Here is a 25234-nt window from a genome sequence, read left to right as displayed (position 1 = left end):
GGTCGGCTCGCCGGCCGGTAACCGCCCGGCCAACCGTCGTCGGCGCTGACGTCAGCGATGACGTCATCCTAGCGGTTACTGACCGTTGGATGACGTCAGCACGCGTCGGTCCGCCGACGGCGTCGCGCATGTGCCGGTTCGCCGACTGGCGCGTGGGACGCACGCACTGGCCGATGTTAGCGCTTCGGGCGCATCACGCCCACGCGCAGAGCTTCTGGCCGCGCGTGTGGGCGCGTGCGGCATCGCCCGGCGACGCACGACATGTCGCCGGACTCGCCTCGATGACCTCTTTCACCCAGTTTTTTCAGAAATTGATTTCGACTTACGGAAACTCAGAAAAAATGACGAACAGCGCTCGGGTGTCGGGATTTCTCGCCCTGATCTGTACTGTGGCACCCCTGAAACGACCCCCGATCCGTTAGGGTCGCCACAGTTACATTCTCTTGTAGCATAATACTCTAATACCAAAGAAATTTTAACATAACTTATAATACCTGGGGATTTTCATTTGTTTTCTTTACCGGTCCCTACGCAAATAATATGGCGGAAGCATAATTCAACTACCCTTCATCAAAATATAAAGTGATGCACACCATACTAAAACTTTCATAATTTAGGCCGAACACTTTTATTTATATAAGGGATGGACTATGATAGTTGGTACAACAAAACGCCGAGGTCTTTTTGTGCACTGGCGATTACCCAAAAGAAAACCAACTTCTATCCTTGGATATCATCCGCATCCGTCCATCACCCATGTGTCGGCATCCCAAAATGCATCTCCCTGCTACCCTCGACTCTAGGTCATATCCGGTCAGTCCGTTGGCCGGCGGTGGTGGTAGCACCCTCGAAGGCGGCCATCCATACGGACGAGAACTGATATGTACTCCGGTGAATAGGCCCGACAGAGGCCACATCAAAAGTCAGCGAAATCCTTACGCGCTCAAATACCAACCCGTGCACCCCATGATGACGGTGCTCGACCACTTCCACCTTTGTAGGTCAATCAGAGTCCATAAAACATACCAGGAGTCGCAGGCAGCAGCGGCATTTTTCTTTTAGTCTGAAATGTTAGTCCCCAAAAGGGGTGAGTACAACCACTCAGCAGTAAAAAGATCCATTACACTATATTATGTAGAAACTCTAATCATCCAGATGCATGCAAAACACATATGTCATTTTATATATGCATGCCATCAAGGGTTTATTTACTTGCACCACATTCATAAAAACAATTCAATGCCATAACGAACGCATTTTCAATACCGGATGAAGCCCGCTCAATTTCATAAACAAATTCTCACATCATGCCACATGCACACACATGCACTCCTTTAATGTACCGGATTTTTAGCATTCAAAGAAAGATTTCATTCCCGGGGACCAAGTGTTTGCATCCCTCCGGGCTTCGCACCCAACCTCGGCATCGCGAGACCCTCCGGCACAAACCTCCGGGCATCCAGAGCGTGTTCCGTCACACCCCGGGCATCTCGCACCCCACCCGGCATCACGAGGTATATCCGTGGCTCACCATGAAAATGGTTGCCCCTTCCCTCCGGATTTACGTACAATCCCTACAACCGGGCATCCCGAAACCCGAGGACCCTCCGGCACAAACCTCCGGGCATCCAACGGCGTCGACTCACTCGACCCTTGGGCATCCCGACACTCCTGGGGCATCGTCGGCTCGCACCTCCGACGGTAACATTCACATCATGATATACATCTCATTACAAAATACATTTTGATGCAATGACGTCATGGATTCCATGGATCTATAAGACTTTATCAAATTTTCCAATGTCATGTGATATGCTGAATATCAATGCATCTATCAAGTGAATAACAAATAACAACTCAAGATACAATGATTCTTAGAACAAAATGAACAGTTTCATAGTAAACAATGTAAAGGCCAGAATGCACGCCTTCAATAGAGATTTCGAAATAACCAGCAAATGACCATGAAAAATTCTGAAATTTTAACATGTTATAATTGAGATCTAGACGAAAAAGTTTCATTAAGGACACTAAGCCAGATTCGTTATATATAATGAGTGGTAGTTCACACAACTCAGTTCAGTATTCTTTTATCACAGAATAAAAATTCAACAGAAGGCATTGCATATTAAAAGAGGTTTAAGCCATTGTATTGATTCCGAGAAGTTATGATAAAAATATATACTCTAGCTCACGCAATTCCTCACAACTTCCGTGAAGAAATCGAGATCGAATTCATATTAGAACTCTTCATAAAATTTTACAAAGTTACAGGGTCACACATGAAATTGCACTGGATTAAGCGAATCCCATAAATTTCCATTTCCACCGTAACTATCTTACTTCCACAAGTCTACTAAAAGTCAGTCTTTCATCAATAAATCAACAGGATCAAGATATACACAAAACCAAAGTAATTCCTCAATCTCATGGTCCCGCTCTACTTTGATTACTCACAATTTAACATTCTACTTTCAGAACTCATTTGTTTCCAAGTATATTGCACCATACTAGACAATAACAGCACCACATCATATAGATTCATGGACTTTCACTTGCCTCGATGTCCTACGATTCCAAGGCGTGTAGTGAGATGGTGAGGAGTGCGTGGCTCGACGGCGGCGGCAACGTGCACGCACGGCAAGGGCTAATTTCCTTCCTTCCTTTCTTTGCCGACTCACTCTCTCACTGCTCACTCGCAACCTCTCTCTCTCACTCTCTCAATTTCCCACTTTCACGAGCACAAGACCACTGGTTTTGCTAAAACCAGTTAAACAAAAGAGATGCATGTTTCGGTGGTTGCAAAGGGAAACGGACAGCTGGGATGGCCGTGTCTTCAGCATGCCTCCCCTTGCATTTTCGCTGGCTATCCTTACGGCAGCAACGTGGCATCATCCAGCCATGCTTCAGTCAACATCTCTTCCAATTAGTTGACTTAATTGTCGACTATTAAGGGGTCTTCGGATTGTATTGGGCTAGTAAGTTAGTGGACGTCCAGTCCCTCAATAACAAAGCCCAATTAAATAAATAAAAACTAATCCTTAAACTTGCACAAATGTGGAGCATTCTCGATCCCATGGTCTTGGTGTTTCGATTTCTTTTCTTATCTCATGTGCACTCAAGTGGTATAATTGTGTCGAGTCATCAAAGAAATATATGTCGATAATCTATTCAATGATTGGACTCTTAATAAACATGAGATATCGATCCGTCAATGGAATCAAACAATGCTCATGCTAAATACTAATAATGCCATTCAACGATACTTTTATTGATCAGTCACTGCTGTCGTACATCACGATTTGCGAAATTCTCGGGTACCACACGTACGGCCGAAAATTTTCGCGAAAAATCAATCAAAAAACATCAAACAGGTCGGGAAAACATGAACTTGGCTCTGATACCAATGTTGGGAATAACGGATCTTCGAAAAACCGGATTCGACACTAAATCGAACCCCTAAAGCAATGCGGAAGACGAAGCCCGGGAATAACACGTATCACCGATCGTAAAACACACCACGGATTCGAGCGTACCTTGTTAGCCACAGATTAGACACCAACGCCGATAAGAGGAAGAGAATTTTGGCCCTGTTCGATCTGATGACACCAATTCGCCTTGAAAGGGGAGAAGACAGTGGCCTTGTGCTTACTATTCTTTTTGGAGGGAGAGAGAGCGTTGGAGAGGACGTACGTACGTTATAATGGCCAAAGGGTGCGTCCTCTCTCTCTCTCATCCCTTTTATACGTTCCCTTATCAATGGGCCCTAATTCCGTGGGCCGGGCTTTTAGGCCCAACATGGGCGGACGGGCCAACTTAGGCCCATGCCCATCACATAAAACTATCAGGTTCCATAGGAGTATCAACCTGTTTTGCTCCAACAAGTCCAACCTCATCAAGAATGTCAAGAACATATCTTCTCTGAGTTAAATTTATACCTGTATGCGAGTAGGCAACCTCAATACCTAGGAAATACCGCAAACGTCCCATATCCTTAGTACTAAATTGTGTATACATAAATTGTTGGGATAAGTGCACTAATGGTGCCATATGTTGTGTATGGCGCTCGCTTTGGTGCCAAAAGTTTCCGTCGGATCACTTAAGTGCCAAATCGGAGAAAAAACGCTCACTTTGGTGCCACCGGCAAGAAATTCCAGCCAAAATGATTACGTGGCATTTATATTTAAAAAAAAATCGACAACTCTTAATATTGTCCACAGTGGATGGCATTAAACGACGCCGTTTCCTTTTCTTCGTAAGAAACAACGTCATTTTACCATTCCACGTGGATTACCTACAAAACGATCGTCGTATAGTGGATTCAATACGGTGAAAAACGGTGTTTGTATAGGGTTCTCGCTCGACGCCGCCAGCCGTAGCTCGCTGACCCACCGTCGTTCACTCGCCCACCGTCGCTCGGCCACCGCTGTAGTTGTGCCGTCGTTCACGTTCGTTCCCTGGCTACGTCCTCAACTCTCACTCACTCAAGTTTGTCATGTTCTGTACGTGGGTCAATTTACTGAAAAATTTAGGGTTCCGATGGGCAAGTTAGGGTGTGGAGGGCAAATTGAGGGCTCAGCTCAAGGGGAAAGTCGTGGGGAAAGTCGTGGGGACCAAATTTAGGATTTCGTTGTTCGTTCCCTTTCTTTTGTGGGGACCGAATAGAAAAATAGGGCGCGGAGGGGAAAATGGGCTCGGCTCGGGGGGAAACAGTGGTGGGACCGAATTTATTTAATTAATTGGACTGCTTCTGTGGGGGAAACAGGGGGACCGAATGTGATTGAATTGAAAAATGGGTGGTGGGACCTCACTTTGTTTATTCAACTCGGTTTCTTTTGTTTCTATAAAAGCACTTAATTGGGGAGATTAGTTGCATTTGTTTCTTGACAACAAAATGACAAGGACCTCCATGTGAAGTTGTTGATTCTGTCATGTGGTCCCAACAAGTAAAGACATTTGTTTTTTTTGGGTGCAGCATCGACATGGATGCGAATCAGGTAGGCATCATTGTTTGCTATGGTGAAGAGTTTCTTATCGGCACCGATAATTGGGAATATACTAGTGGAAAATGAAGGTACTATTTATGTCAATGTTCAGAAGCCATCATATATTGATTTTCTGAGGGATTTGGTGTATTTTTTTATGATGCAAAGTGCAAAAACTACATTACTGCTCCAAAGAAGAAGACAGTGGGAATAGCTGCAAAACAGCCATCCAAACATAACCCAGCACCAGTTCCATCTCAACCAACGAATGGGCGCGATAGTGATGATATGGACCAACACATGACACATGCTAGAACAAGAATAGCCACCATCAAAAACAAGGAAAAGGAGGTGACAGAACGCCCAGTTAAAGAACCTGCACATCCAGTTCGAAAGAGTGCTCGGATTATGAATCAATTCAAAGCCCCAAGACGAAAAGGAGATCAAGGTGTTGTCCATATTGACTGATGGGAGGGTGCTGGACTTGGTCTCTTTTTATGTGGTGCTGCTGATGGGAGGGTGCTGGACATAGTTTATGTTTATTTTTATGTGGTGCTGGACATGGTCGCATCTTTTTTATGTTTTCTTTTTTTAGGAGGATGCTAGATATTATATCACTGATGGTAGTTGCTACCTCCTTATTGCCATTGGTTTTTTTTTAAGAGGATGCTGAACCTTCAGTAATTGGGGAGTGTAGTTCATGTTTTTCTTTTCTTTTGTAAACAATCAATCAATATCAATGACAATAGCTGTTTCTGTATATTTTGTTGTTGGTGCAATGTTCTTATGAGGTTGCTATTATTTTTAGATTTAAATGTGTGCATATAGTGTTGCTGGTTGAAGTCGTTGATGCGTTGATGATATCTGTCGGGTTCTAGTGTATGTGCTAGAATAGGATGCAGTTGATGCGTTGATGCTGTTTATGGGGTTCTGGTTGTATGTGCTGGAATAAGATGCAGTTTTGGGTGCTGGTGCATCTCGTTGCAGGGATGTTGTGTTGCAAGAAGATGCACCAACAAGCCAACTGGTGCAAGAACAAGATGCAGAATGCACCACGACTGGTGCAAGTTTGAAATTAGCACTCAAGCGATCACTATTTACAACTTGTGCAACAGAAGTGATCACTTTGTAATCGCGACTGGCACTTAAATGATCACTTTTATAAAAACTTAGCACTCAAGCGATCACTATTTACAACTTTTGACACTTAAATGGTCAATCGTTAATTTGCCTCAATCCTTTAATTTTGCCATGGTTTGCAGTTGCAGCAAAGCAACAAACCAGCAAACCATTACAACGATAAAAATGCAGCAACCATTCTATTTGAAGCAAAAACTAACCAAAACAAACATTGCAAATACACAACTAAACAATAAAAAGTGCTCAAAACTAATGCATTCCAACTCCAACCTTCCATTTCGCCATAGTTTGCAGTTGCAGCAAACCAACAAACCAGCTTGAAGAGATTTGATGAACAGAACAGAAAATGGAAACAAGAGGGAGAAAAATGAAAAACGATGCAGAGAGAAAAAGTGTATTCTTATTCAATGAGAGCTTGCTTACATCAAAGAACTTTTCTAATTGTTTACTCTTGGCTCATCAGTTTTTATATCGATCCGGGAGGATAACAACAGAATGAAAACCAACTAACTAATTGAAAACAAAAACAGAAAGTTTGACTTTACACGCTTAAAACTGAATACGATTCCTCAATGTAAACATGCTACACGTGCTATAATCTCTATTGTTGTTTTCTTCATTTTCGTCAGCTTCTTTCCTTCCTCTGTTCTCAACACTTTCTTTCCTTGCTCTGTTCTTGACATCACTAGTACTTTGTATAGTTTTCTTAACACAAATCAGGAGGGCAAATAAAAAATGCAGCAAGCAAACATTGCATTTCTGAAGTGCTCACAATTAATGCATTCCAACTCCAACCTTGCATTTCTACCATGGATTACAACAAAACCTTCTGCTTCATACAAAAATGGTAGACATACAAACTTCGACTATGGTAGACATACAAACTTCTTCTCATTACTTAACTTCACATTTGAATAAACTACACAAGAGAATAAGAACACAATCAACGCTCGATAAAAGTTTCTTTCAATTTTCAACCTTGAAACCTCCATCTTCAAATGGTCGACCAAAGATGTTAAACCCTTCATTTGAGCTTGCATTGAGTCGACATCCTCCAACTCGTCCATTAACATAGGTGGAGGTTGATTTCGGCCTTCAAGTAACTCCAAGATTACTTCTGTCGCTCGATCAAAGAATTTCCTATCAACCCATTTGAAATCTTTGCACTTCGAGCCTTCTCTATATCTGCCGCACCCATGGAATCTTCTCCCGGGATTCAACCGAGTCCAAGATGTTCTTCTCGGACTCGGTAACCCACAATAACAGTAACACTCACCATCTAATTCATTTTTTTTATAGGAATGTGAGCCGTTGCTGAAGCTTCTGCCCTCCATTCGCAAGAGCGAGCTGATAACTTTGAGAGAAAGTCAAAGTATGCACTCAAATTGGTCGAATTGGGGATTTAGGGTTTTCAATTTCGATTCTACTCGAATTTGGGGATTTAGGGTTTCTTATTTGGGGGAAAAGACGCTAAACAACGTTGTTTTGTTGTTTGCATGCTGATTGTATTCTCCGGCGATCCATGTCGACTTCAAATATTAATAATAAAAATACCACGTCGGATTTCCGGCCAATCATATCGGAGTTGGCACCAAAGTGAGCGTTTTTCAAAAAAATTTGCACTTAAGTGATCCGGCAGAAACTTTTGGCACCAAAGTGAGCGCCATACACAACTAACTTATGGCACCATTAGTGTACTTATCCCTAAATTGTTTGATTCATTGAATACCATCAGAATCACTGCCAATAATGATAATATCATCAACATATACCACCAGAAGAATACAACTAGCTGAGAAGACAGAATTGAAGACTCAATGATCTACTTGACAACGCTTTAATCCAAACTTGATAACAACATCACTAAACTTACCCAACCAAGCACGAGGAGATTGCTTGAATCCACACAAAACCTTATGTAAATGACTTACCAAATTCTCCCCCTAAGTAACAAATCTAGGTGCTTGCTCCATATACACCTCTTTAGCCAAATCACCAAGTAGGAACGCAATTTTTATGTCTAATTGATGAGGAAACCATCCAAAATGTGCTGCTAGAGAAATAAAGACACGAACGGATGGAATTTTGGCTACAAGAGAAAAAAAAGTGTCATCATAATTAACACCATATGTTTGAGTATATCCTTTAGCGACCAATTGTGCCTTCAATAGATCTACGGTGCCATCAGGGTGGACCTTAACCGTGAAAATCCAATGACAACCGACAAGTTGCTTTCCCACAGGAAGGGTAGTAAGCTTCCAAGTGCAATTCTCAATGAGTGCTTTCATTTCATCCTCCATGGCTTGTCTCCAACCAGGATGAGCAAGAGCTTTAGTAACATTGCTAGGCATAGAAATAGAGGACAAGGACGGGACAAAAGTAAAGAAGGTATGAGATAAATGATCATAAAAACGAAAGTTGCTAATGGGATGATGAGTACAAAGATAATCAGACAAATTAGAATAAAGTGTATAACCATCCACATGACACCCAACACAAGATCATGTACCTTTTCAAGTAGCAATGGGTTGATCAGGATCAGGGGATGGCACAGCAACTGATGAGGGATTAGATGAATAAGGTGATGGACGTACCTCTGTAATGGGAGTTGTTCCTCATCTATGGTAAGTTTGATTAGCAAACTAAAATCCTATTGACGATACTAGAGGAAGTGAGATTGGTGGAGGAATTGGTAAGACACACTTGTCATTATTAGGAGACACTGTAGAGACTGTTTGAGTACTATAATATGGCTAGTCCTAAAAAAATGTCACATCTGCTGATACAAACACTCGGCGACTAGTAGGATTGTAACATTTATAGCCCTTCTAAGTTCGAGAGTACCCAATAAAGACACATTTATCAGCACAAGGAACCAACTTATCAAGACCTGGAGTTAAAGAATGGACGAAACAAACACATCCAAAGACACATAGGGGTAATGCAAAGGGAAGATGATTTGGATGTAAAATAGAGAAAGGTGTCTCCCCCTAAAGAACGGAAGTTGGAAGCCGATTAATTAAGAAGCGGGCTATAAGAACAGCATGGCCCCAAAATGCTTTCGGAAGATGCATGTAAAACATAAGACAATGAGCAACATCAAGAAGATGAAGATTTTTACTTCAGCTACACCATTTTGTTGTGGTGTATATGGACAGGAAGTTTGATGAATAATGCCATGGGAATCAAGAAAAGGTTAAAAACCAGAGGCAACGGCAAGATACTCTTTGGCATTATCGAACCATAGAGTTTCACGAAAGTATTATATTGATTCAGCACCTCAAAATAAAATTGACGAAAGCAATAAAAATCTTAGTACGATCTTTTATTAAGAACAACCATGTCATTTGGGAAAAATCATCCACAAACGTAACAAAGTACCGAAAACCAGATGTATCAGAAACACGGCATGGACTCCATATATTTTAATGAACCAACTCAAAGGGACAAGACAAACAACTTTGAAAGCGAGAAGGAAAAGAGACTCTATAGTGTTTTCCAAACTTACAAGCTTCATACTCAAAAGTACTCACAGACTCGGACTCTGGAAACAATCGTCGAAGAATGTTTGGCGGTAAATGACCAGCACGACAATGCATCTGATAGACATTAGTGGATGTGTGCTTCATAGCTATTGCAGCTATCACCTTCTTGTCTAGATAGTATAGGCCATTTGATTCATGTCCCCCACCAATCATCTGTCTAGTCCTCAAATCCTGAAAAACACAATGAGAAGCAAAAAAGGTTACGAAACAATTTAGTTCTTTAGTTAATGAACTAACGGAAATTAAATTATATGAAGATTTGAGATGAAGGACGGATGATAAAGAAAGGGAGGAACTCAAATGGGCATCTCCAATGCCAGTAATTTGGGAAATTGAACCATCAGCTAATGTAACAAAGTTGGACACCCTAAGAGGTGTAAAATTTAACGAAGACAATAATTTAGATTACCAGCTATATAATGAGTAGCTCCAGAATCTATAACCCAGGAGTCTGATACTGTAGAAAGTAAACAAGATGAACTACCTTTTGAGCTATGTGCTAAAGTTGTAGTGGGAGCTAAAGTTCCTATCACCTGTTGGAAGCGAATCCAAGCCTCATATTCTGCATGTGTCAATGTAACCGAATCTTTTGTATTTTGCACATCAGTAGGATATGATTGAACTGGTGAGGAAGAATCTTCCACTTTAGCAAATGCAGCAATTGTGGGTCGAAGCTTTGGATGAAGCGTGTAGCAGTAAGATTCAGTATGTCCAGCCTTCCGACAATGGTTACAATGATGTAAGATAATTATGCTGTCTAGTTGCAGTAAGATAAACTTGTACAGCTTTAGATCATGATAGATAGTTAGTGCCATCCAACTTGACAGATGTCAATTGGAAATGTGTCAAACCAATAGATAATGTAGAAGCCATCAGTATTAACTCCACTGAACTCCAATAATGCAATTAGCCAGACGGGTTGAACACAAGAATCGACCGAACCCAATAAGAATGACACAATAATCAAGCACTTAACTCCAGTTGTGCAATCAACCACAGAACAACAAATAGAAATAAGGGTTCAATCAGTCCACCACTGAGTCAATATACTTCACTAAAAGGCCATAAAATCATACCAACCAGCACTCACTGAGTCAATATACTTCACTAAAAGGCCATAAAATCATACCAACCAGCACTTCAAAGATGACCGAAAACCATCCATCACTTGAAAGATTACTATACGCATACCAACTAGCACTTCAAGAAGTAATATACTTCAATGAGAATCCATATAAGTATACTGGAAAACAACTTCTAATGCCCTCAATTCAGGTCATTTTTTTTTTAATTTTATATATATATATTTGGTTTGGGGTGAAACCCTTGCAGAACCGAACGAAACCTTGCAGAACCAAAGGCTTCCGAAATCCTCAAGATATATGAAAAACACAAAATCTAGATCACAAGACAAACAAAGACCAAATCGTGCAATCGGTCTTAAATCCCGTCATCAAGAAAGAAGGCTGAACACATACCAATTTTGTTGGATGGGTTTCGGCAATTGACACTGGGCAATAGTTCTGTCCAGATCTGCAGGATAGGCACCGATGGGAGGTAGCGGGTGACGACGATGACGCCGGTGAGGGGTGGCTACGATGAGGGATGGATTTGGGTCTGGAGTTCAAACCTTAGAAAACCAATGGACAGATCTGGATCTGGGGACGATGACTAAATGACAATGCGGGCGTTCTTTCTGCTCTACTGTCTAGAAGAGAAGCACGTTGCGGCAGCGGCAGAGGATCTAGATCTAGCGACGGCCTTCGCCGCCGAGCTGTGGTGGTGGTGGGATTGAAGTTTTTTTTGTTTTTAATCGTGCTCTGATACCATGTTGAAAGAGAGTATTCTACATATTGTATTCTCTTAATCAAAAAGGGATTACAAGAATACATACAATATATATATCCCTCTTAACATAAGATTAACTATTGACTATTTTACCCTTATTATTATTTCCTAACAATCCAGACTTTGCTTACAACTTATTTTACTTTGAGTTTATTTGTCAAGATTTCTTTTAAACATCTATTCCCCATCTAGGTGTTAAATCTAACTTCTTCAAAGACCACAAAAACAAAATAAAAACAGAAGGCAAAGTTATACCAAGCTGCTTTACTGGTCATTCGGTTTTGAATGTTAATAATTAAAGTTGATTTAAAAAAAAAAAAATCAATCTCTGATATGACCAACCAAAGAGCACAACCTTCGGGTTTATGTCCAATTGATTTTGGCTTCTCTAACATATAAGTCATTGATTTCGGACATGCTGGCCACTGACACAACAATACGGCTCTTTGTAAAGCTAATTCTGAAAACTTCTAAATTTTTCTCCCTCTGCTTCAGAGATGATTCACCATAAATTACCAGTGACCTTTCCTCCCTTCTTGTCTTCCTGGTTGTCCCTTACACCGGTTTCTTATGCAGGATGGGGTAAGGCATGGGGTGCACTCCAACACAAAATGAAAGTTTCAATCAATATCAAAGTTCCTGATGATGAGTTGGAAGACAGGACCATGTGAACCTTCAGGTGAATATATCTCTTGAACAAGCCAGAGAACAAATGCCTCACATAAAATCCTATCTACATGTGTTTCTAATCTTTGTACGTAGTAAAGGAGAAAGGGGCACCATATTAGGCAGATAAACTTTGTCCTACACCATGCATGTCAGTGTTCTCTGTAATAGTGAGCAAAAACATGGTCGGAAATCTTAGAAATGTTCACATCAACCACAATCTCTTCAGATTTCCATAGGACCTGGGAGGAATCTTGTCTTCTGGAGATGTGGGGCATGATGTTTTCTCCAGTGATGAGCTCTAGAGTTTCATGAGGTTTGGCAGACATTAACATGTGAACTCCCAACAGCCCATGTCTCTCCTTGGCCCTATATGCTGCAACCTCCTATCATTCATTCAGCTTAGCAGATAAACTCACTTGCCATCCACTTGCCCTATATATACATTGCCAAGCCATTGCTTCTGCAACCAAATCAGAATTCACATTTCTTCCTATTTCCTTCCAGCGAGTGGCATAGCATCTTCCTCAAGTCTTTCCTTTGAAAAAGTTTTCCGGCACCTCATCATGGGGATCAGTTTGCCAGGAAAAAGTTGCGGCGGTCTCTATCTGGTCGCAAGGAAGTAGATTCTGCACCCTTAGACGTTCCAAAGGGGCATTTTCCAGTTATGTAGGAGAAAACCAAAACAAGAGATTCATCGTTCCACTGTCATACTTATCTCAGCCCTCATTCCAGGACCTGCTGAGTCAAGCTGAGGAGGAGTTTGGCTTTGATCATCCAATGGGAGGCCTCACCATTCCATGCAACGAAGAAGTTTTCCTCAGCCTAATAGATGGATGATCAATCCTGACTAGAGAACTCCTAGATAGATTAGTCAATACACTTGACACGATTTTGTAAACAAATTTTACGACCAGTGTAGATGTTTTTCCCTCTTGTTTAGGGAGTACTGGTTTAAGGAGATAGACAGATGTACAATTGAAGATGCAATTTAGATCAATAGCATTGATTTCTCTATATGTGGATATCTGGTTTTCCTAGTGATCTATTTGTCCTTCTGGTATTCACTTTCTGCTGGAAGCAAAGAAATTCAGTCTAAGGATATATACCTCATAACAACTGATCTTTAGTATGATCAGTTTATTCAAGTGAATAAACTGAAGGGCTAAAGAATAGATTGCAAAATGAATCTGCATCTCCATCAAAAATTTTCCCTCATGAAGTTTACAGGGCTGTTCCATCTCATTTAGCTGTTAACTCTCATTTTTCCCACTCTTAACTTCATAATAAGCCAGGAACCTGCTGGCTGGATCTTGTAATTTTTCCATAAAATCAGCAGATTACAAGTCTGCAGCCCCAACAAACTCGTAGGCAAATGTTTTGCCTATCCTCTTGACTTTTCACTTTTTAAGAACTGAATCTCTGTAATTTCCAGTTTTTTCCCCAACATTTTAATTTTTTGTCTAATCCAGTATATGTTTTAGTATAAACCATTGATTGATTTGGAGGTGAAGTACAGGAAAATGTGCAATTAGGACGCAAATAGTGGCCAATGGACAGCATTTAGATTAGATCCAACTATTGCAATGCAGTTAATATAAGACTCGTAGTATCCAGGGCGCAATATGCCACCTCACCGAACCTTATTTTCTGCATAAAACAATTACCTTATGATATTAAACCACAGCTATGCAAGGATCATTTTCAGGTGACCCTACTACTCGGGGCAACATTGGCTAATGTCTCAAACATTTTAGTTTGTACGAGTGGCACACCGTTGTTCTGCCAAATTTTCACAAGAGGATCTCGTACCACCACTCTCTCCAGGCAATTATCAGGACCTCTATTAAATGTTCTGAAGTGGGGCATTATGTCTTCAGTTTCATTCCTGAAATGGACACATTTAGTTCATTAGCTGGAAAACAATACCATGTGACCTCTCAAGTGCTTATGTTTCTTCCCTGGGCCATGCTTGTTAGATGACTTCCTCCACATAGTCGACATGGCACATGAAATTCACCTCCTGCTCATCTATATAAGTAAAAGTTATTGATGAATATAACAAGCAACATAGAACTGAACAATTCACTTTCTCTTATCAGAGAGAGCAATACAGTCAAAGGTCAATCTCGTTTTCTCTTCTCTAAAAGTTTACAAAGAAATATGGTCATGGGAATCCGTTTTCCCACTGCCAGACTCGCTAGGCAGGGTGACACTTACCCAAATCATTCCCTTTGTCCTGGCTATCCAGTCACATTCTTAAGTTTAATTATTGTCTCCTCATAGTTGGGCAGAATTCTGCTGTAACAGGTTCAGGAGCAATGGAAGATTTCTCGATGATCACGTGATACTATAACTTGCTCTGCAGCCAGCTTCATTTTAGGCCAATGTGAAGCTGCTTACGCATTTAAAAGAGCATGATCTCTAAGTTACCGATAAATGCCAAAACATTGATACAAATTAAGTAAATACCACGAAAACAAAGAAAAACAGATGGCATAGTTATACCAAGCTGCTTTACTGGTCATTGAGTGTTAGTTAAAGTTCACTTATAAAATGTTTCAATCACAGATATGACCAATGAGCACAACCTCCCGGTTTATGTCCAATTGATTTTGACTTCTTCAACAAATAAGTCATTGATTACGGAGGCCTGGCCACTCACCCAGCAACTACAGCTCTTTGAAGAGCTAATTCTGACAACTTCTAAATACTCCTCCCTCTGCTTCAACGATGATTCACCATAATTGGCATTGCAAGTGACCTTGTCCACCCTTCTTGTCTTCCTGGTGGTCCTTTTCACCGGTTTCTTATGCTGGCTGTGGTAGGGCATAGGGTGCACTCTAATGCAAAATGAATAGTCTCGATCAATATTAAAGGTCCTGGTGATGAGTTGCAAGACAGGACCATGTGAACATTCGGGCGAATATGTCTCTTGAACAAACCAGAGAAGAAACACCTCACGCAAAATTGGGATAAAGAAAAAGTAGTTCCTATATGTGTTTCTAATCTTTGTATGTAGTACAGGAGATAGGAGCGCCAAATTAGGCAGACAAACTTTAGAAATGGGCCAGGCCAGCTGATACGTTGAATTTGGGAGGGTTGTTATTACTCCTAATACAAATGAATTGTTAAGAGTCCTCTCCAACTAACCCATAGGCTGTTCACATAAATCACAATCTCTTCAGATTTCAGTAGGACCTGTGAGAAATCCTGTCTTCAGGAGGTGTGGGGCATGATGTTTGCTCCTATAATGAGCTCTAGTGTCTCATGAGGTTTGGCAGACATTAACATGTGAACTCCCAACAGTCCATGTCTCTCCTTGGCCCTATATGCTGCAACCTCCTATCATTCATTCAGCTTAGCAGATGAACTCACTTGCCATCCACTTGCCCTATATAGACATTGCCAAGCCATTGCTTCTGCAACCAAATCAGAATTCACATTTCTTCCTATTTCCTTCCAGCGAGTGGCATAGCATCTTCCTCAAGTCTTTCCTTTGAAAAAAGTTTTCCGGCACCTCGTCATGGGGATCAGTTTGCCAGGAAAAAAGTTGCGGCGGTCTCTATCTGGTCGCAAGGAAGTAGATTCTGCACCCTTAGCCGTTCCAAAGGGGCATTTTCCAGTTTATGTAGGAGAAAACCAAAAGAAGAGATTCATCGTTCCACTGTCATACTTATCTCGGCCCTCGTTCCAGGACCTGCTGAGTCAAGCTGAGGAGGAGTTTGGCTTCGATCATCCAATGGGAGGCCTAACCATTCCATGCAACGAAGAAGTTTTCCTCAGCCTAATAGATGGATGATCAATCCTGACTAGAGAACTCCTAGATAGATTAGTCAATACACTTGACACGATTTTGTAAACAAATTTTACGACCAGTGTAGATGTTTTTCCCTCTTGTTTAGGGAGTACTGGTTTAAGGAGATAGACAGATGTACAATTGAAGATGCAATTTAGATCAATAACATTGATTTCTCTATATGTGGATATCTGGTTTTCCTAGTGATCTATTTGTCCTTCTGGTATTCACTTTCTGCTGGAAGCAAAGAAATTCAGTCTTAGGATACATGCCTCATTACCGATTGATCTTTTGTGTGATCAGATTGTGCTAGAAGACACTTGTTTCATCCCCTTATTTTATGTGAACTGACCAAGAAAACAAGTCTCCAAGAGTTGGTTCTATATGCTACTGTCCAGAGTTGCAGTCATCATTGTTTTTCTCACAACGACCTAAGAATTGGAGCATGACAAGTATTTGAGACCAAAAGGTCAATTAGATCTATTGTAAATCAAGTTAATAAACTGAAGGGCTAAAAATAGGTTGCAGAATGAAATCTGCATCTCCACCAAAAAATTTCCCTCAGGAAGTTTATAGTGCTGTTACATCTCATTTTTCCCACTCTTAACTTCATGTATGCCTGGAACCTGCTAGCTGGTTCTTGTAATTTTTCCATAAAATAAGTAGATTACAAGTCTGCCACCCAACAAACTTGTAGGCAAATATTTTGCCCACCCTCTCCACTTTTCACTTTCTAGGGCCTGGATCTATGCAATTTCCAGCTTTTTCCCCAACATTTTAATTTTTCATATGATCCAGTTCATGCTTTCGTATAAACCTTGATTAATTTGGAGGCGAACTACAGCAAAATGTGCAATTAGGACGCAAATTGTGGCCAATGGATGGTGTTTAGATTAGATCCAACAATTGCTATACAGTCAACAAAAGACTTGCATTATCCAGGGTATAATATGCCACTTTGCCGAACCTTATTTTCTTTATAAAACAACTATCCCATGATATTAAACCACGGGTAAGCAATGATCATTTTCAGGTAACCCTACTACTCGAGTGGCAACATTGGCTAATGTCTCAAACATGTTGGTCGGTACAAGTGGTACGCCGTCGTTCCACCAAATTTTAACAAGAGGCTCTCATACCACCACTCTCTCCAGGAAATTATCAGTACCTCTATTAAATGTTCTGGAGTCTGGTATTTTGTCTTCAGTTTCATTCCTGAAATAGGCATCATTGGTTCATCAGCTGGAAAACAATAGCATGTGACCTCTCAAGTGCTTATGTTTCTTACCTGAGCCATGCATGTTAGATGACTATTCCTACACATATTCCACATGGCACATTATATTCCACCTCCTGCTCATCTATATAAGTAGAACTTATCAATGAGTTCTACAAACGACATAGAACTGATCAATTCACATTCTCTTATCAGAGAGACAGCAATAGAGTTAAGGGTCAATCTTGTTTTCTCATCTTTAAAAGTTAATGCAGATATATAATCATGGGAATCTGTTTGCCTGTGTCAGCTTCGGTAAGCAGATTCTTCGAGGATCTCTATTCACTGGAAAGCAGGCAGTTCCAATGGCCATGGGTGTGCCCAAGGGCTATTTTGCTGTTTGTGTTGGAGAAACCCAGAAGCGGAGATATGTAGTTCCAATCACTCATTTAACTCCGCCTTCATTTCAAGACTTGCTAAGTCGAGCTGAAGAAGACTTCGGGTTCGATCATCTGATGGGCAGCCTTAGGATTCCTTGTGAAGAAGAAGTCTTCCTCGATCTGACATCTTACATGAACAGGTCGTGAGATATACCAACAAGACAGATCAGGGAACACATTAGGTTCATTTTTGTAAATAGAAGTGACTCGTTTGGTGTAGAATTTTTGCCTACCCTTCAATACGGGGAAAACTATGTAGAAACGTACATTATAATGTCGATGATGATTTAGGATGAGCAGCATCAGTTTCTTTGAGTATGTTCCACCATATTTTACAGCGCCTTTCAGATCTGACGCAAAAATCAAGATGGCGTGTATTATGTGTTAAATGACCGAGATACAATCTAGACATGAAACTTCTATCTTATAGTTAAAGAACAAATGGTTCACAATGGGGGTCTGCATTTGTTACACTATTAATGGAGTTATCTTGCAGGAGGAAGGAGATGGGGCCAACTCTGGGTGAGATTTTCCTAGTGCAAAAGATGATGCGATTCAAGCTCTTCGCAAATCATAAAATCCAACAAGCTGTGGGCTTCCGGCCTCTGGGGATGCTCATGGACAGCAATAGGTGATGAATCTTTTGTCCATGTTCCATGGCATACTAATATGCAGTTAACATAAACAAGAAAAAAAATGGTTTTTCTCACATAAAAGGTTTGGCTTCTCGGCATAAGCTGAGATCTGGCTTGTTTGTTTCTTCCTGAGAAAAGTTGCCTGACAAAACTCCTCTGTTTATTTAACTGAAGAGGATGAATGATCTAGAGGTATTTGTGTTTCCTCCTTCTTGGCACCCTTCCACTCATTTTGACTTATTGTCTTCCTGAGTTGAAGATCTTGGTGCCGAGTATTTGTTGTATAGCTGTATAGCTTTTGGTTATAAGTCAATATATCTCTTACTTTTACCAAAAAAAAAAAAAAAAAATGATCTAGAGGTACAGTTCCACCTTGGGAAGATTAGTTAAGTTAGGAGATTAGGCACTTTTTCAGCAGGAGAACACTGGCTCTTATTTCTGAATTTGTACTAGACTGTTAATATTCTGAACCATAGACCCCTCAAAGCCATTATCTCTGTTGCAGGCTGATTTTGTCAAATTGAAATGTCATGTTGAGAGTTTTCCCTCCGGAAAAATGACTACTATCGGGCCTACAACAATGTTGACAAAGTGCTATGGGGAGCATTGTGGTCATCAGGTGCTAAGCCATCTGACTACTCATATTACAACCACAATTACAACGATATTAATGTTAATAATTTGACCATACTAAATAGTTATCATCCTTCATTTACTTGGAAATTCACATCAAAGTTAGAGAACAATGCAACTTGGTGATAAATATAGAGGTCCGATGTCTTATTAAAACCGAGCATTTCATGTTCAAAATTAATTTTAAACTTTGTATGTTGGTAGACCATATATGCGGTGGTCGTCCTATAAAGTGTCAATCAGAAGAATCTATGTGCAAGTCACATCCGAAACTATCGTAGATGAAAAGATAATATCAATTTCTGCAATATTGAGTACTGCTTTTGCCAGTGAAAGTTAATAATATTAAGCATAATTACTTTTTGCAGAAGTCCCTGATTCACCACTGCTCGACCCCTGCCATTCTGCCAATGAACCATAATATGTGCCAGATTAGCATTTTTCACTTATGATTCCTTTTTCTCCATAAAATAAGGGGGGAAAGAATATATTATTCTGATCTTCGCATCAGTTGTTAGGCTTTAGTACTCGTCATTGATTTTTTTCCGAGGAAGACAAATTATCAAGCAGAACACTGTCATGGACATCATTTATCACGTCACCTATTGTCTAATTGAGCAATCCTTTTGTTGTATGCGGTCTCTTGCTTCTCCAACTCGAATATTTTGGGCTCGACAGCTCTGCTGATATTGGAGGCTTGCTTTTGGAATTGTAACATACCTGTAGGGGCACCACCAATGGGAGATACAACAATTTTTCTGCAGTTGTAACACACCAAATCTGTTTAAAAATCTAGGTATCTTCTAGTTTGAGGTCTTTACACTGAAACAGAGCGATCTAAGCTTGCAGAGCAAGGTTTGAGAGCGGTGTGTGTATTGTTGCCTCAATTTGATTCCTTATCGTTTAACGATGAAATTTACTTTCAGTTTGAAAAATGTCCAGCAGATAGTTTCTGAATGGCTCTCATCCTCCAACTGCTCAAAAAAGAAGGCACTGCCTTTGCAGTTGCTATATCTCACAAATTTGATGCGGCTTATTCTACCCCATTCTCTCTTTTCCATGCAATTAGCATATGGTGCTTTTTTAATTCAATTCTGTTCTAACCATCTGAAGAGCCGGAAAGGTGGTTTAAGCTTATACACAATTAGAACCTAAAAGGCACGGACCAATGCTGATTGCACTCATACAACAAGCGAGTTTCCATCCTAACCTAATATCTTATCCACAATGAGATACTGGAAGTTAGCATAGCATCCTACATAGCCTGCTCCTTTTCATTGTTTTTGTAAATATCGTGAGAGAAAGGACATTCCAAAACTCTAGATTTGAAATGATTGACGATAATTCTCCTTAGGAGCAACGTTAAGTTGAAAAGGCTAAAATGAAATAGAAAAATCGAACTGAGGTCATGTTCGAATCACTCCTGCCTTTGGAAGGACACCGCCAGTCTTTTGTTTCTAGTATAGTTGAAGGTAGAACGTCAATCACTTAGAATGACGACTTCTCCAAGCACGTAAGGTATTCTGCGTGCAGAATGCATTCTCTTGAAAACTAGAAGTGTGGATGGAACAAAGAGATTGTTGTATGCTTATCTCACGGGCCAATAATTCCTCGATCTGACGTCTCACATGAATGTATCGTGAGATATATCAACAAGACAGAGTAGGGAACACATTAGGTTCAGTTTTGTAGACAGAAGTCACTCATTTGGTGTTAAATTTTTGCCTAGACCTTCAATATGGAGAAATCAAAATATAGAATTTTACACTGACATCCAGATTATTCGCACGACGTATTGTGAGCTCTAAACATTTAACGGTCCACGCCACATCAACGAACTTGTCATCAAATTACGCCTTTTGGTTGCGTTTGGCAGTCGTGATAAAATTCGGGATAAGATATGATTTATCATACCCTATGTTTGATACTTACTTAGGATAAGATAAATTTAGATATAAGGGTATATAGACTAGATAAAATTATCCCATGAGGGAGGTGGGATAAAAGTGGATAAAATTTATAATGTTCATAATAGGAAAGTTATCTTTTCGAATAGCAAACTTATTAAATTAACAAAATTAAAATTATATTTCAATATAAATAATATTTGAATTTTAATTTAAGAAATTAAAAATAAAAATAAAAATTTATTTGTAAATTTAAAGGAATAATGTCACGAGAGTTTTTCAACATCTTGAACTAGGTTCATTTACAATAATATGCCGTTTATTTTTAAAAAATGTACATAATATTATGTAAATATATCATACTTTAATACAGAGATAAACCAAACAGTGGATAAGATATAGAAAAATCTCAAAATTTCATATCTTATTTTATCTGATTTATTAAAAATTCGGATAACCAAACGTAGCTGTATCCCAGCAAGACTTGCCATCTCAGCTCGCCTTCGACACCGCCAAGACACGGCTCATCAAGTCGACATCGTCGCAGCACGCCTCGCCTCTGCTCACCCCGTCATCAACCGAGCCGACATGTCCGGCAACACCAACCCTACCCAGCTGGCTTCCTCTCAAGGCGACACCTCCTCACGGAGTCAACAAAAAAAAAAAAAAAAAAAAGGGCCACGAGCGGCAGAACAGAAGCCAGACTTCTCTCGTTCCTCCTTCACACTGCAACCTCACTCAAACCGCTGCCACGTTTTCTGCATGAAGTCAGCAGGGATGACCAGCTGCGTGTCACTCTCTCCTCAGCAAAACCTGCAGCGAGCGACACTTCACAAGCGGTGAAGATTGAGTAGGGAGAGAGAGAGAGAGAGAGAGAGAACGGGCCGCTCGTCCTTTTGCTTTTCACGCCGATCTTCTGGTGCTTCTCTCAGTTGCCATCATTCCCGTCTCTACCAGCAAATCAGAAGCCAGCAAACAAGCACTTCCACTCTCCCTTTCGTTGCTCATCCGCAGAAGACAGAGAAGGCCGCAACCTCCACTTGCTCTCTCCTCAACTCAGCCACTCGCGTCGCAGCACCATCGTCTTGGCTCGAACATCAACGACTCAGGAGCTCGCCGAACATCGACTGCAACTCTTTGGGACGTGAGGCAAGTGGATATCCTTTGTCTTATTACGATATAAATTGATTATTGTTTGGGGCAGGAGTTTCATCGGAATTCTAGAATTTTGTGAAGTCGTGCCTAGTCGAATGTTTTGAGAAAAGATTAGTTAACTAATATGTTGAAACTTTAATCATCGGATATATATATATATGTCATGGGAAAGATTCTATGTTGAATCTGCATACCTACTGTGGCTGGAAAGTTCAAGATTGAGTCAAAACAAGGTAGGGCTGTCCAAGTCAGGTTCGGTTTTAGTCGGACCGCCGATTTTGCTAATTTTGTACTGACTTGTGTGATGTGAACTTAATGGAGCATTCTTCATGAAAGTCGTTCTTATTGGCCGTTCTATGACATAATTTAATTTCAAATTTTTTGGACTTCATACGACAAAAATATATCTAAAAGACTAGAGTTTGAAATCTGTTTTTAAGGTTACTGAACTGACCTCTTTCTGCTTTTCATTTTCCCAAAATTTTCGGTCGAAAATTCTAACATGCGTCCATCATGAAAGCTCTAGAGTATGTCCAAACTACCACACATCAAATTTCCAGAATTTTTCGAAGTCGTTGCTCAGCGAAACCTTGTCCGAGGTGTCTTCATGGTGTCGAAGGCAGGCTGAGACGGCAAGTCTTGCGGTGGCACGAAAGGCATAACCCGATGATGAGCTCATTAACGTGGCATGCATCGTCAAATGTTCGGAGCTCGCAATATGTCGTGCGAAAAATCCAGATCTCACATGATGATTATTCAAGATGAATAGCATCAGTTTCTTTAAGTACATTCCACCATATTTTATTGCATCTTTTAGATCTGAATTGTTATATCCATTTTTAATCAATCAAAAAGATGGCACATGTATTATCGATGAATGACAAAGATACAGTTTAGACATGAAACTCTTATCTTATAGCAGAAGAACAAATCGTTTAGCATGGGGGTCTGCATTCGCTACAGTAAGATGGAGTTATCTCGTAGGAGGAAGGAGAAAAACGGCACCTACTCTGTCTTAGAGTTTCCTCCGGCAATAAGATGATGCGACTTAAGCTCTTCGCATGTCATAACATCCAGCAACCTATTGGCTTCCGGCTTCCGGTGATGCTTATAGACAGCAATAGTGATGAATCTTTTTTCCATGTTCCATCACATGCTAACTTGTGCAGTTAAATTAGAGAGAAATTTTTTCTTACCCAAAAAGGTTGGTCGCTCGCTGTAAGCTGTGTGATGTAATCAATCTGGCTTTTTTTTCTTTCTGACAAAATTGCTCTGTTTGTTTTACTGAAGAGGTTGAATGATCTACAGGTACAGATCTAGATTGGGAAATTCAAATAAGTTTAGGATATTAGGCTAGGAGATTAGGCACTTTTTTTGCCATCAAGAAATAGATAATTGCTTTCTCCAGCTTTTTTTCTATCTTCCCGTTATATTCTTAGACTTAATTATTGTCTCCAAACAGTTGGGCGGAACTCTGTTGTGACAAATTCTGGTGCAACGGAAGATTTCTTGATAATCACGTGATACTTCAAGTAACCTGCGCCGTTTAATCTTTAGCTTACTCTACGGCCAGCTTCGTGTTAGGCCAATGTGGAGCTGCTCTGCATTTAAAAGAGGACAACCTTAACATTGATACAGATAGAGTAAATCCCAGGAAAAAAAAAAATGGTAGGTAATAAAATACCCAGCTGCTTTACCGGTCCTTGAGTTTTAAGTATTAGGTAAATTTGTTTTCTAAAATGTCTTAATCTCATATATGACCAACTGATGAGCACGAACTGTGGGTTTATGTCCTATTAATTTTGGCTTCTTCAAAAAATAAGTCATTAATCCTAAAAACTTTAGAAATTTGCTCCCTCTACTTCAAAGATGATTTACCATAAATTGCAAGTGACCCGAGACCCTTTCTTTTCTTGTTTGGTATCCACCCTTCTTGTCTTTCTGGTGGTCCCTGTGGCGGCCCAGGCAACGGTGTGCAAGGAGGAGGGATGGCGGTGCGTCTGCGCCTCAATCCCCGAACGTGCGCAAGGAGGGGGCGCATCTCTTGTCCCACATCACTTAGGGAGGGAATTCTTTAGCTGACTTATAAATTTATGGACCATCTAATTGTACATACACGTTTTCTTGGGATAATATGAGCTGCACTAAAAAAACAAAACCGTAAGGATTTACTATCAAAAGTGTCGTTATGCTAGGGTGGAGACTTATTGTCCAGAACGCACAATATATGTACCCTGGAAACCCAAGGCTTATAGAGAGTGTGAACCATAAGGACTTATTGTCCAAAATGCACAATATACAATATATGTACCTTGGAAACCCAAGGCTTATAGAGAGTGTGAACTATAAGGATTTATTGTCCAAAACGCACAACATATGTACCCTGGAAACCCAAGGCTTAGTCCCTTACACGGGTTTCTTAGGTCGGATGTGGTAGGGCATATGGTGCACTCCAACAAAGAAGAGAAGTCATTATCAATTATTAAAGTTTTTGATGATGAGTTGGAAGACAGGACCATGTGAACCTTCAGGTGAATATGTCTCTTTGATCAAACCAGAGAACAAACGCCTCACACACCACTCATTCCAACATTCCCGAATCTTATATATAGATGCATTTCCTTTTTAAAGTCATACCAAGCCCTCGAGATCTCACAGCTGGCAAAATATTTTCTATTCTTCATCAAAGAATTTGCCTTCTCCTTCATTTTCTCCAGGGAACATATGGCCATTCACTTGTCAAGTATTATGCATGCGAAGCAGATTCTCCGCCAATCTCTTCTCATTGGCAGAGAAGCAGTCTCGGTCCCGAAAGGCTACGTTGCAGTCTATGTTGGAGAGAGACAGAAGAAGAGATACGCGGTGCCCATATCGTTCTTGAATCAGCCTTTGTTTCAGGACTTGCTTAGGAAGGCCGAGGAAGAATTTGGCTTCAATCATCCTATGGGCGGTCTCACAATTCCCTGCACAGAAGACACATTCATTGCCCTCACAGCACGGTTGAATCAGTCGTAAGAGCAGATAAACAAGCCAAAAACAATTTTGTGTATTATGAGCCAATCCCATGTACAGTCCTTTTACATATATCTGTGGCAAACTTATACTGAATGTACCATTCAAAAGAGATCAATGGAAAATTTGCTCTTTCAATCATCTGAACTGCAGAATAGAGAAGTCATTCAATGGCCATTTGCTACGCAAATCAAAATTTATTGGGTAACATGTCAGTCTGCAATCTGTATTCAGCAGATGCAGCCCACTTAGA

General features: G+C 40.5%; 3 protein-coding genes across 3 annotated transcripts; all 3 read left to right on the top strand.

Moving 5' to 3' along the window:
- Positions 1-15598: 15598 nt before the first annotated feature.
- LOC120288119 (auxin-responsive protein SAUR21-like) lies at positions 15599-16171 on the top strand. Its single transcript, XM_039301505.1, has one exon. The coding sequence runs from the start codon at positions 15711-15713 to the stop codon at positions 15984-15986; it is 276 nt and encodes a 91-aa protein (XP_039157439.1). The 5' UTR covers positions 15599-15710; the 3' UTR covers positions 15987-16171.
- Positions 16172-17468: 1297 nt separating this feature from the next.
- Positions 17469-18274, top strand: LOC120288486 (auxin-induced protein 15A-like). The gene is made up of 2 exons (XM_039302494.1): positions 17469-17779; positions 18136-18274. Exons 1-2 carry the CDS (start codon positions 17469-17471, stop codon positions 18272-18274), a joined length of 450 nt encoding a protein of 149 aa, XP_039158428.1.
- Positions 18275-24620: 6346 nt separating this feature from the next.
- On the top strand, positions 24621-25088 carry LOC104418894 (auxin-responsive protein SAUR21). The gene has a single exon (XM_010030368.3). It carries the CDS (start codon positions 24694-24696, stop codon positions 24982-24984), a length of 291 nt encoding a protein of 96 aa, XP_010028670.1. The 5' UTR covers positions 24621-24693; the 3' UTR covers positions 24985-25088.
- The last annotated feature ends 146 nt before the right edge of the window (positions 25089-25234 follow it).

Source organism: Eucalyptus grandis, chromosome 9, assembly GCF_016545825.1.
Source record: "Eucalyptus grandis isolate ANBG69807.140 chromosome 9, ASM1654582v1, whole genome shotgun sequence".
In the NCBI taxonomy this organism is placed as follows: Eukaryota; Viridiplantae; Streptophyta; class Magnoliopsida; order Myrtales; family Myrtaceae; genus Eucalyptus; species Eucalyptus grandis.
This window is presented reverse-complemented; position numbering and strand designations above follow the sequence as displayed.

What these genes read in the sequence shown, in the direction of transcription:
- LOC120288119 (XM_039301505.1), top strand. Translation starts at nt 15,711, where the DNA reads ATGGGGATCAGTTTGCCAGGAAAAAAGTTGCGGCGGTCTCTATCTGGT.
- LOC120288486 (XM_039302494.1), top strand. Translation starts at nt 17,469, where the DNA reads ATGCAGATATATAATCATGGGAATCTGTTTGCCTGTGTCAGCTTCGGT. An exon ending in CTGACATCTTACATGAACAG is followed by an intron (nt 17,780 to 18,135) that starts GTCGTGAGATAT and finishes GTTATCTTGCAG; the next exon opens with GAGGAAGGAGATGGGGCCAA.
- LOC104418894 (XM_010030368.3), top strand. Translation starts at nt 24,694, where the DNA reads ATGGCCATTCACTTGTCAAGTATTATGCATGCGAAGCAGATTCTCCGC.